Source organism: Xyrauchen texanus, chromosome 35 (assembly GCF_025860055.1).
Source record: "Xyrauchen texanus isolate HMW12.3.18 chromosome 35, RBS_HiC_50CHRs, whole genome shotgun sequence".
NCBI lineage: Eukaryota > Metazoa > Chordata > Actinopteri > Cypriniformes > Catostomidae > Xyrauchen > Xyrauchen texanus.
The window spans coordinates 17,352,041-17,365,351 of record NC_068310.1 but is presented as its reverse complement, the minus strand read 5'-3'; the positions used below and the strand labels follow the sequence as shown (position 1 = coordinate 17,365,351).

The following is a 13,311-nucleotide window of genomic DNA, read 5'->3' as shown; positions in this document are numbered from 1 at the left end:
CACTCACGGCCCCCAGGCAATCCTCTACTGACACAGACGCATCAGGCATACATTTGCAACCATGTCTGATAGTCAGTTGCGAGAAATCACCCGCATTAGTCCCCATTTTCCCCACTCGCTGACCGAAGTCAGCCAAAATAATCCTACCACTTAATAAAACTAAATTCAAGAAAGAGAGGAAAGAAAAAAAGGAAAAAAAGAAAATTAAGGAAAAAATACTCAACAACACCTCTCACCCACGCCATACTCCGTTCACTCGCTCCCAGCATATGAGAGAGAGAGAGAGAGAGAGAGAGAGAGAGAGAGAGAGAGAGAGAGAGAGAGAGAGAGATGTAACATACTTTTTTTTAATTAGCATGACTGGTCACTACATTAAAAAGCTTAAAAACAGTATTTATTGTTTGAATTTGGTGATAACAATGATGACTTTTAAGAAGAAAAAAATATTCTCGAGAATTTGAATGCTCCTTAAGTTTTATCTTAAGAACAATTTTTTGAGAAAATATCAAAACTTTCTTATTTTTTTTTTCGGGAATATAAATACACAACATTTTTCTTAAGTTAGAAATTAAGAAGATAAAGGTAGTTAAGAAGAAATGTATTCTAAAGGACGTTTCGTGAATGGGGCCCCTGAGCCAGCGGTGCTGTTCCACAATCAGCTGACGCACAGTTCAGAAACTGACTTTTTTCACCAAATTATTTACTTTGGCTCCCCCTAGTGTCGTTTAAATGCAGCGTTCATGATCCTGATCAGAGACTTAGTCCAGATTCATATTGCCTGCTAGATTGAATTGAACGGAATGACATAAAATAATTTGAATGTGCTTTGGGCTTTATGCACCACTTAGCATTGGTCAAAACATTCATATAGCCTACAAAGAACTCCAGACAACATGAGTTGTGGAGAATCAGATGTGATCTAGGAGCTTTATACAGCTTTATACCTTTCGTGCAATTTGAAGAGGTCACAAGTGCATACTACCATACTACTCATACGATGTCTGCCATAGACACATATGTAGTTTGCCATTTCGACCTCGTATGTATGCCTAGTATGCCAAGTCTATCCCTCGCAGCCTCGTTGTCATTCCCATTAAAAGATGGCGCAAGCGTGAATAAGATCAGTTCCTTTCAATAAATCTGTTTTTTTTCTAGGATGTACTTGTAGTCTTTTTGCTTTATTCAACGCAGCATGACCTTTCCAGGTGGCAAAAACTACATTCCCCAGAAATAGCGTCATCGCTCCTCCCACTTTCCGTCGCTCACGTCCCCTTCCACTTTCTATCGGTCCGCGGGGAAGTCGCAAGATGGCCGACGTCGCATGAAAGTATGTTCCGCTCCACAACATGAAGTCGTGAGTGAGAGAGTCAACGTCTGGGTTTTGTTTTTGTTTTATTTTACTTTATTTTCCCCTTAATTATTCATCTCATTCCGATTCGCGGCTTCCCCCGATTTGTCTCGACTAGTTGACGCGTCAATCACGCCGCGAACTGGGCTAACTGGCTAAGTGTGCGAGCTAGTTTGTTAGCCACAAACTGTAGCTCTTATAACTGTTATCCAGTGAAACATACTGTATTCACTATTAACTAGAGTTCGTTTTAATTAACAAGCGAGCATGTTGGTTAGCAAGTCAGTGTTTAATTTGCACCTAGATGGGTAGCAAATAGGGTTATATATTTCGGTGTTCACAAAATTGTCGACATAACTGTAGCGTGCGTGCTGGTATCCTCCATCGTTACACTGTAGAATGTGGTCATGATTTTTTCCACCGTGCAACATTGTAATTACTCAAAATACATAGACGGTATTTCGGATTATTATTCTGGTGTGCCACTGTAACACAGTAAGGAATGGACACATTGCACTTACGCGACCAAATATAAAAAATAGCTGCATGCATCTGTAATTTTACAGGGGGTTGGTTAATAGTTGCAAATGTCGGATAATTTACCAGACTCAACACAGTGTAGACATTTCATGTGATTAGTTATTTATCTGTAACTGGCCAGATATAGTTAAGAGACTTTGTTTAAACATATAACCAATAAATCAGTTTTAGACCGCTATAGAACATGGGAGTTCAAGGGTTTCAAGAGTATTTGGAGAAACGCTGCCCCGGGGCGGCCGTTCCAGTAGACCTTCTCAAGCTTGCGCGAACAGTAGGCCGTCAGCCCCCACATCATCATCACCACCACCACCATCATCCAAGCTCGCTGCCTCCGCCTCCCCCGCCAGCTCGCATTCTCGTCGACGCAGACTCTGGCCTTCAGCGGCTCTACGGGGGCTACCAGACCGACTGGGTGTGTGGAGGCGAGTGGAACGCAATGCTCGGCTATCTGGCGGCGCTGTCCCAGGCCTGTTTATATCAGGGCGGGCTGGAGCTGGTGGTTGTTTTTAACGGCACGCTTGGGAAGGATCGGTGGCCGGAGTGGGCGCGCCGGGCACAGGGGCAGCGGCAGACAGCACAGCTCATCGTCAACCACGTCGGGAGCAAGGCTACGCCCCCTCCGCGAGCCTGGTTCCTGCCCCCGGCCTGCCTGAGCCACTGTGTCCGCCTCGCCATGTTCCGATTCCGCGTGCGGGTGAGTGGCCTGCTGTTTAGAGGATGCCATCCTCAATAGTCTGCTTGGATTTACATGTATTTTATGTATGTTAATCTAAGTTATGTTAACATGTTGTGTATCGTTGTTGAAGCTACCCATTTACAATATAAGATGTTAAAGGTGCACTCAATAATTTTTTTTAACTCATTAAAACCTTTTTCTCCTTAAGAAATTATATACATTTTGTTACATATTTATAAAGTCATGAGCACTCTATTAAGATGAAGACTCCAGTCATATCAGTAACCTTATGAAAGCTGTTTTATTCTACATGGAGAGGGTCCCCTCATTGGGGCTGCCATGTTAGGATCACATGACCAGCCGAATACTGGTCATGTGATCCTTGTATTGGGAAGGATTCAGACTTGCGTTCACGTCATGTCTGAAGTAGCGTAATTAGAAGATTTCGACTTGCAAAAAAATTGTTCATGTCTTTGTAGAACTCAAATTACAAGTTGTAAATTCGGATTTCTATGAAAGCGCCGACTAACAGCCATGACGTAAAAAAATAAATAAATCAATATGGTAGTGACAGTTAAATGTAGTGAATATATTTCTGTTATGCCATTGATGCCTGGAGCATATTTTTTACAATTTTGCAAGAACATGTTGAGGTGAATTATTATAGTGATAATCATTTTTGTATTTTTTTTTTTAGTTTTTAAACGAAGCCGTTTTGGCTTTATAAGTAGGGATGGTCAATTTCGAGTAATTCTATCACATCGGAACTATAACCCACAAAAAAGTACCTCATTACTTGTAAATTTAAATGCACATTAAAAACAGGTTTGACACGGTCGTGAATCGCTTATTTTTTTATTTACAAACGTTACAAAGGCCGGTTTCAAAATAAGACAACTTCAACAAACTATGAAATTTGCCATATTGAAACTATAATCGGTCACTTTTGTGATTGTGAAGAGCTACATTAATATGTAAAAGTGACTGATGTTTATACACGTTAGGGGTTTTCAAATGACTTGCGTAAATGCTGTAGAATACATTGAAGTCTATTAAGTGACACCACTTTAAACTGATTATTACACACGTTTTTGCTTAACAAATAATGTCTTTGAGAGTACTAAGCAACAATAAATCTAAAAAAAATTGTCAAAATTTGTGAAGACATTGAATGCCTCATAATTTATTTTAATTAAATATTACCTAATTGTTTATGAATATCAGAGACCAGTTATTGAACTACTTTTATTCACCAAGAAAATGCTTAGACCTAAACATAAACAAGTCCTTTTATTACTTTATCAAAGCAACTGCAAGCTTTTCTTTTCTCTTCCATATACATGTTTTCAATGTTTATTGTGGACACCTCCTGCTCTCTTCCATGACAAGCTCATAAAATCACCCCTCTGTGATGCTTTCTGCAGCATTTGTCATGTGGAGGGCAATGCGGCGCTTATGTTGAACGACTCACATCATGTAAAATGATGAAAGAACATTATTGATACTCAAAATTATTATTATTAGACTATTATTGTTGTCTTTTCTAATAAAAGTTATGATCAGCAGTTGAAATATGTAGGAAAATAATACCATAGATATGCTTTGTTTCTAATTCTTCTATTGAAGTCAGTAGATTTGTAGCCATGAAAGTTTTAATAAAGGAGAAGATAAGGACCTTATTGAAACTCACTTTTATATTATTGTTGTCTTTTTGGACAAAAAATCATGCTCAAACTGAATGAGAACTATTAGATCTACTTTGTTCTTTTAATGCTTAAACACTATAAAGTCTCTTGGTAGATTTTTACCAATCTACCAAGATTTTAGACTTTTATCCAAAGCGACTTACAAAAGAGGAAAACATAAGCGAATCATCTTAAGGAGACAGTGGTACGAAAAGTGCCATACTACAAAGTTTCACTATCATCAGAATAGTATACAAAACATAATTAAGTGCAACAAGAATTGTAAATTATATATATATATATATATATATATATATATATATATATATATATATATATATATATATATATATATATATATATATATTTGTAGTGACTGGTTAAGTGCTTTTGGAAAAATTAATTCCCCAGATTTCATGTACAATACGATATTTCCCATACGATACAATATTTTTTTTATGCCCCTAATATATGTATATATATGTACACACACACACACACACACACACTGGTGGCCAAAAGTTTAATGTGCAGAACTTCTTAAACTACCTCAAAGAGTTCTCATCAAAAAATCCTCCATGTGCAGCATTAATAGCTCTGCAGATCCTTGGCATTCTAGCTGTCAGTTTTTACAGAGACTCAGGTGACATTTCACCTCACACTTCCTGTAGCACTTGCCATAGATGTGGCTGTCTTGTCGGGCACTTTTCATGCACCTTACAGACTAGCTGATCCCACAAAAGCTCAATGGGGTTAAGATCCATAACACCCTTTTCCAATTATCTGTTGTTCATTGTCTGTGTTTCTTTGCCCACTTTTAACATTAACATTATCATTTTGATTTTCTGTTTCAAAAGTGGCCTTTTCTTTGCAATTTGTCCCATAAGGCTTGCACCCCTGAGTCTTCTCTTTGCTGTTGTACATGAAACTGGTGTTTAGCGGGTAGAATTCAATGAAGCTGTCAGCAGAGGCCATGTGAGGTGTCTATTTCTCAAACTAGAGACTCTGATGTACTTATCCTCTTGTTTAGTTGTACATCTGGCCTTCCACATCTCTTTCTGTCCTTGTTAGAGCCAATTGTCCTTTGTCTTTTAAGACTGTAGTGTACACCTTTTGTATGAAATTTTCAGTTTTTTGGCTGTTTCAAGCAGTGTATAGCCTTCATTCCTCAAAACAATGATTGACTGACGATTTTCTAGAGAAAGCTGAAATACCTAATATTGACCCTAAGACATGCCAGTCTATTGTATACTGTGGCAACTCAAAAACAAACACTAATGCCTAGCCCACACTAATACATTTTTGTTTGAAAACGCATCTTTTTCTCTCCATTTTGACCTTCCATCCACACTGAGACTGTATTTTTGTCCGCGAAAACAAAGCTTTTTGAAAATGCACTCCAAAGTGGATAAATATGAAAACGCAGTTTTCGCGATGTAGTGTGGACTGTGAAAACAGATGCTTTGGAAAACTGTGATGCATTTTTAATCATGATCAATCCAACCAAAACAATCAAGATGGTGGCCTGTGTTGAAGGCATTGTTTAAAAAAAAAATATTTGTACAACCATCACATTGCATTCCTTCAAAGGCGAAGGGAAGTTTTCTCGTAATTGGTGTCTGCCGACAGACACGAGGGCAATTGCGTTTCAGACTGTACATGCAGGAATTTTTGTGCAAGTGTCAACATAATATTTTTCCATTTAACTCTAGCGCATAAACTATGTCGATCAAATGTCACAAAAAATTGATTTGGAAAATTGGCATTAACGCAAAAATGTAGTGTCACATGACAGAATTTGCCCCAGTCTTTAGCCTGTGTTAATCTTGACAACAAGGTATACATCCTTAAGCCAATTTATTGTATGTGATTATGGATTAATCTTGACGGCATATAGTGCCAATAATGCAAACATGACACTCCAGGAGTGCCAACACAAATTCACATCCACATGTGCAAGAACAAATAAATGGCCAATGTTTGTTAATATAATCGCGGTAGCCATCCGTTTATTTATTAAAGTTTCTTTTCCACGAATTAGCCCACAAAACATAAAACATATATTTTCTATGCACAAAGATGTTTTAAATTAAAAATAAATATACAATACTAGGAGAAATGTTTCAGTGTGCATATTTGGATCACTTACAGCCCAATTCTATTAAATTATTGTTTAGCAGGAAACCGATGGAGTGCGTACTCCAGGTAGGGAATGAGGTTTTGCCCCAAGTGAAGGAGTTCAAGTACCTGGGGGTCTTGTTCTCGAGTGAGGGGACAATGGAGCGGGAGGTTGGCCGGAGAATCGGGGCAGCGGGGGCGGTATTGCACTCGCTCTATCGCACCGTTGTCACGAAAAGAGCTGAGCCGAAAGGCAAAGCTCTCGATCTACCGGTCAATTTTTGTTCCTACCCTCACCTATGGTCATGAAGGTTGGGTCATGACCGAAAGAACTAGGTTGCGAGTACAAGCGGCCGAAATGGGCTTCCTCAGAAGGGTGGCGGGCTTCTCCCTTAGAGATAGGGTGAGGAGCTCAGTCATCCGTGAGGAGCTCGGAGTAGAGCCGCTGCTCCTTTGCGTTGAAAGGAGTCAGTTGAGGTGGTTTGGGCATCTGGTAAGGATGCCCCCTGGCCGCCTCCCTAGGGAGGTGTTTCAGGCACGTCCAGCTGGAAGGAGGCCTCGGGAAAGACCCAGGACTAGGTGGAGAGATTACATCTCCACACTGGCCTGGGAACACCTCGGGGTCCCCCAGTCAGAGTTGGTTAATGTGGCTCGGGATAGGGAAGTTTGGGGCCCCCTGCTGGAGCAGCTGCCCCGCGACCCGACTTCGGATAAGTGGTTGAAGATAGATGGATGGATGGATGGATTGTTTAGTTTACTTTTGGATAAAATGCAGGCAAAATTCCCTGCATGAAAATAATTATACTATATTAAAAAAGTTGGCTGAATGACATTCTCAGAATGTTCTACACTTTCAAGACTATAAACTATCTGTACTATTTGTCCAATGCCAAGTTCACTTTCTCAAAACGAGATTTTGAACATTTTAAAACATTTAAATATTTTGAATCTAACCCTCTTTACCTCATCGCATTTGCTAAGCTTCTTCAGAAAATATAAATTGCATTATGATGCTAAAATAAATTTTAGATGACAATCAAGTTCAGTTGGTCATTTAAAGTTGCTTGACAAATATGCGGGACATAATGCAGTTGCGATGACAATGCTTTAGATTAGATGATTGTTCAAAATAGCCTATTGAATATCAGGAATGTATCATATACATAAACTCTGATATTACACCGCATCCATTTTTCTTTAATAGCTGTGCACATCGATGGATTGTCCTTAGACTGAAAGATTCCCCACTTCTTAGGGCAGGTTGCCAGCTTGAACAGGGCCATGCCGATTTACTTTCAGGTCGGAAACGGTGGCAGCCTGCGATAGGCACAACATCAGCACCAATATTATCCTACAGTCTTATCAGAAGGGCAACTGTTCCTTTTTGATTGCAATTCCTCTTCTGATTGCTTTTATTTGTGAAATTAAAATGACCGTAAACTGGCTAATTTCAGTGAATTGTCTCAATAATCTCCCCATTTTACCAAAACATAAGAGGAAAAAAATTAGGGACATCTGGGAGGCGAATTAGCGACCAACATGCATAATCTGTATGATATGGCTTAAGGGCTTATTTCGGTTGAGATAAACCAAAACTTATGTGGCAAAGTGTTTTTTTAGGCATGACGTCATCACGCACACCATTTTTATCAATAAAAGGCCATTTGAATGGAAACATGCAGAAGGTGCCAAATGTCACAAAAAAGTTTACGCATTTTCACTTTGTCGATAACAAAATAGCGTGAAAAGTGGATGGAAACTAGGCCAATGTTAAGCTTCATTTAACAAACCAAATAGCTTTCAACTGTGTTTGATAACGCAAGTGATATTTTAGTACCAAATTAGCAATTTGCCATGATTACTAAAGGATAAGGTGTTGAAGTGTTGGCTGCTGGAAATAGGGCCTGTCTAGATTTGATAAAAAAAATTGCTAATTTCAAATAGTGATGGTGCTGTTTTTAGGTCAATGACAAATAAGGCTTGGCAGGATGAGCAATTCAAAAATATTTTTAACAATTGTTTTAGAAGCATGCACAAGGTTTGTTCAAATGTACATTTGCATTTGTGTTGGTTTCATGTAATTTGAAATTACATTTGCACCACTTTATACAAAAAGGTAACACAATGCGCCTGACAATGTCAAGTGGTGTAACCACAAAAGATTGAGAAATATAAACATTTTATCCACCTAGAGTGTAAGTGTACTCATCAAAATAATTATCATTTTAAAATATCATATGAAAATAGAATGTATTAGAATCTCTAAATTTTAATTGTAATAATTGTATGTGTTTTTGCGATATTGAGAGGGACATATGCTGAAAGCACCTCTCTTTTCTAAAGCATTTATGTAAAAATAAACATTACTCTGCAATAGAAGAGTAGATTTTGTTTTACATAAAACTTCCTGTCTATTATCAGATTTTTATGAAAAATACTGGTTACACCACTTGAGCATATTGCTTCTACAGTGAAAGGCCATTGTTTGTTGAAGTTGACATTGAAAATCAAGCATGACAGTCAACAAGGTGAAGTAAACTTCAGTAAAGACATATTTTCAAAAATGTGTGCGCTTTTAAAAGATTCCAGTCATTATTTTTGAATGACGTGAGTTCAAAGGTTTTGGCTCAGAGATAATGTGCAGCACATCAGATTCATAATAGAATAGGAGGTAAGGTTGAGGAGGTAAGGTTGATGAGGCTAGGTGTGCGCAAAACTAATTTTTTTCCACGGTAAGGGTGACCTTTGCATGGAATTGCCCTCTATTATATTGTATTAATTGGGAAATTGCAGAAATTCAATGAATTGTATTTTATAGATTATATTTAAAGATGCTGTTCATGTTCAACAGGAGGTGTCAAAGTAATATTTACTTAATGTAATATTTATGTAAATGTTGTGTAATATTTACTTTAACTTTATTCAGCATAATAAACTACTGATATTTGTTAAAATTGGCCTCTAACAGACAGGCTTGTAATAGGAGTCAAATGGTGTAACTGGTTACACCATTTGACATTTCAATTTAAAATCTTATTTAACAGGCATTATCATGGACACAAGCACATAGTCTTGGTGTGAATATTTCAAACATAATTGTTTTTAAGTAAATAGCCAACTCATTTTTTTAAATTATGATGAATGATCAATGTTTTACTTGACACAAGAATACCTGACCATACCCTAAACATATAAAATTATCTAGAATATTTTAAAGAGAGTTACTAATCTTTTTATGCAGCAGTTAGGGTCATCAGGGGTATGTCTTTGTGAAACCATTTCCTGTCATATGGTCTTCTTGCACATAACAAAATGGCTCCTTGAATGGTGGTTATAACAACTTGATGCTTCAGGAAATTGACTTGAATGACAGGATCCCCCAAATTTATTGTAATTTTCAGAACAATGGTGTTCCATTACTTTTATTTACTATTAAAGAGTTCTAATCTAAGATTATAAACTAGTTGATAGGGTGTTTTATTGAGAATTTCAGCTTTTTTAAAGCAAGTTTAATTATTTGGTACTAGTGTTGTTACGGTACCAAAATTTCAGTAGTCGGTACCAATACCAGTGAAATTTCACGGTACTCGATACCATTTTCAGTACCAAAGCAAAAACAGGTTACTAAACAACACTCTTTTATTAACAAAGTCTACAAAACATTAGCAGCAGAACTAAGAACATAAATATGCCATTGAGCAACATTTTCATTTAAATATATTATTTTTTATTTATAACAAAACTGAACAATGTATGCTTAAAGTATTTTTGAACACTTATATAAGATTTGCTTCAACTTTTGCAACTTTTAATTTAAGTTTTTACCAAGTACTAAAAAAAGCCTAAATAAACGAGCATACGATAGAATTAATAAAAAACAATTTCCAAACTAATGTGCAAAGTGCTCTCTTATTAATAAAGCTGCAAATTGCCAATTTTCTTCATGATAAGAAATACACAGTGACATATATTATGATTAAATATGTCGCGAGCAATCGCGTTCTAATTTAGCTGCATTTAGCGTGCGATGAGTTCCCCGAGGCAGAGTCTCTCTTAGCTATGGCAAGCCGTTTTAACTTTTATTAATTTCCAGGATATGAATCCTTGATATCAACAATTAAATTTTCACTAGTTAAAATGATAGTTATTGATATCAGGAATTCGATATCTACTAGTAACAATGGCAATTTTTGATATCAGAAATTACATTTCAACTAGTAACAATGCTAATTCTTGATATCAACAATTCGATTTGTAATAGTTCAAATGCTCATTCTAGACATCAGGAGTTGTATTTCAACTAGTAAAAACTATAATTCTTGATATCTGTAATTGTATTTTCACTAGTGAAATGTCACCATAGGCTGCCATTCAAAATCAATTGTTGATATCAAGAATTGATTTCTTACTAGTTATAATTCCGAATACACATATCAGCTTTGTATTTCTTACTAGTAGAAATATCATTTTTGATATCAATAATTACATTGTTACTAGTAAAAATGTGAATTCTTGATATCAAGAATTACGTGGTTACTAGTAAAAATGTCTATTCTAGATATCAACTATTGAACTACTACTAGTAAAAATTTACATTTTTGATATCTGAATTTCTGATATCAATATAATTTCAGATATCTAAAATGGCTTTCTTACTAGTAACAATCACATTCGTGATATCAGAAATTAACATTGTCACTAGTGAAAATTGAATTATTGATATCAAATATGAACATTGTTACTAGTAGTAATTCAATTGTTGATATCAAGAAGAGACATATCAACTAGTGACATTTGAATTCTTGATATCAAAAATAAAGGTTTTTACTAGTACGAATTGTATTTCTGATATGTGAAATTGGAATTTCAACAAGAAATCAATTCTTGATATCAACAATTGATTTTGAATGGCAGCCTATGGTGACATTTCACTAGTGAAAATACAATTACAGATATCAAGAATTGCCATTGTTACTAGTAGATATCGAATTCCTGATATCAATAACTATCATTTTAACTAGTGAAAATTTAATTGTTGATATGAAGAATTCATATCCTGGAAATGAATAAAAGGCTTGCCATACTCAGCCGGGTGAAGTTTCAATCTCTCCCCCTTAGATTGGGACATTCGTGCAACTCCTAGAAGAGGCACCGACCACACAGAGAAATGCCAGTTTCTGAGTTTATAGTTATTAACATGACCTGCTGCTGTATTATTTGAACTTTAATAAAGACATTTTACTGCATTTAAGATGTTACGCCGGGATGTTTCCTTTAAAGAGCTCCGCCTCCGCTTATTCCACAATGGTACGCTTCTGAATTATTATTTTTTTAATCATTCCCTAATACTTTGGGATCTACAAAATAAACTGTGAAAGTTTAGAGTGCATCTGGACTGATCTGTGTAATTCTTTCTCCATTAGGCGTGAACTGCTGCTCTCACGCGATATCGTTACAGTTTAATGTGATTTCATGTTACGTTAAATGAGCTCAAACGACTATTCGACAAGAACATTTTTCTCAATCAATTTTGTATTTTCGAAGATGTCGATAATGTCGACTAAACGTTTCAGCCCTAATGCAAATGATAATATGCTTTTCAACTCACCTGCTTTATTTGCTTGAATAAATCCGTGTGTCTGTCTTTATTAAGTTTGACGTGTTTCCTCCTTTCGTCAGAAAATTGCGAAAGCAGCGTTTACAAACAGGTTTTTGCTGATCTATGATGTTTCCCTTTTCATCAGCCTCAAATGCAAATAATTTCCAAACCTGGCTTTTTCCACTTTTCATTTCGACATGATTCAGTTGAGGCTCCGCAGCAGCTTTGCTTGCCGCAATCTTTTGCTTGTTGTGAGTGTTCGAAAGTTCCCGCCTCTGCGTGGGTTTTATTGTTACGCCACATTTTTGCCATCATCCCCCAAATATTCTCTCAAAATGTATTAAAACCAGAACTTTAAGACTAGGTCCTCTATAAAAGAATGTATGCAAGTAATTTGTACATTTATTTTCAGGTGAACTAAACCATATCTTCCGTCTAGTCATTGACCCTTTTACATCAGTAATGTCCTGACTCTTCTTTGTGATCAGTTGAATTGAAAGTACCAATTTCCTTCCGAAACCGCAAAATCTGTACATTATTCCAAACTTTTGGCCGCCTGTGTGTGTGTGTGTGTGTGTGTGTATGTGTATTTTGGGGGTGTAATGGTTCTCTGTAAAAAAACGAACTGTACCATTTGCAACCCATGGTTCGGGAAGCATTGTCACCTTGGTCGGTTCACCTCACATTTAATGACTCATCTGGAGCACAAGTTTTGGTCAAGAAAACAAAGCGTCAAACAGACAACCTTCGCTAATTCACCTGTGTTTCAGGTGGGTCAACTTGATGACATCACAGTTCTGCAAGCGTTGTGTGTAGTTGAAAATGACAAGTGGAGAAAATTAACAGCTGATAGAGAACCCCCCTGTGTTTCTCCTTTCTGGGAAGATTTTCTTTTTGCAGTCAGTTACAACGGCGATGGTCAAAAAACATTTACAAAACGGGCACTATTTGCAGACATCACTCGACACAAGTGCTGTATACTGGTAATATGTTAATGCGTGTGAGGGTTTATTTAAAACGCTTATGCAAGTTCTTCCTGTTTCCTTGTGCAGCTGTAATCTATCAAGAGTGTCAATAATCCGCTTTGATTAATGGCATTAAAATGCCGTTATAGTAATACATTATTTACGTTGACATCACCCAGGGTAAAAGCCGTAGGTAAGCCGAAAATGCACACACTCCCTTCCATTTTTAAGCATACATTATGTGCTAATTCGAACAGACATCAAACAATAAGGTGTGTGGGTTGTTCATGTGGGATTTCCACGAATGTTTAAAATACTCTAGCAGCATTCACAACATCCCTTCTCATATGCATTCTAATAGCAAGGTTATTCCTTTTATA

General features: G+C 36.8%; 1 protein-coding gene across 2 annotated transcripts in view; it reads left to right on the top strand.

Annotated features, from left to right (window-relative positions):
* Positions 1-1,293: 1,293 nt before the first annotated feature.
* Positions 1,294-13,311, top strand: part of LOC127628671 (constitutive coactivator of PPAR-gamma-like protein 2) — a 36,648-nt gene continuing 24,630 nt past the window's right edge. Inside the window, exon 1 of one of the 2 annotated variants that reach the window (XM_052105455.1) lies at positions 1,294-1,327. In XM_052105455.1, the coding sequence (XP_051961415.1) occupies positions 1,322-1,327 (6 nt within the window). In that variant the 5' untranslated portion in view covers positions 1,294-1,321. Of the gene's footprint in view, positions 2,583-13,311 lie in introns of both variants that reach the window. The other variant, XM_052105454.1, reaches the window with a different exon arrangement.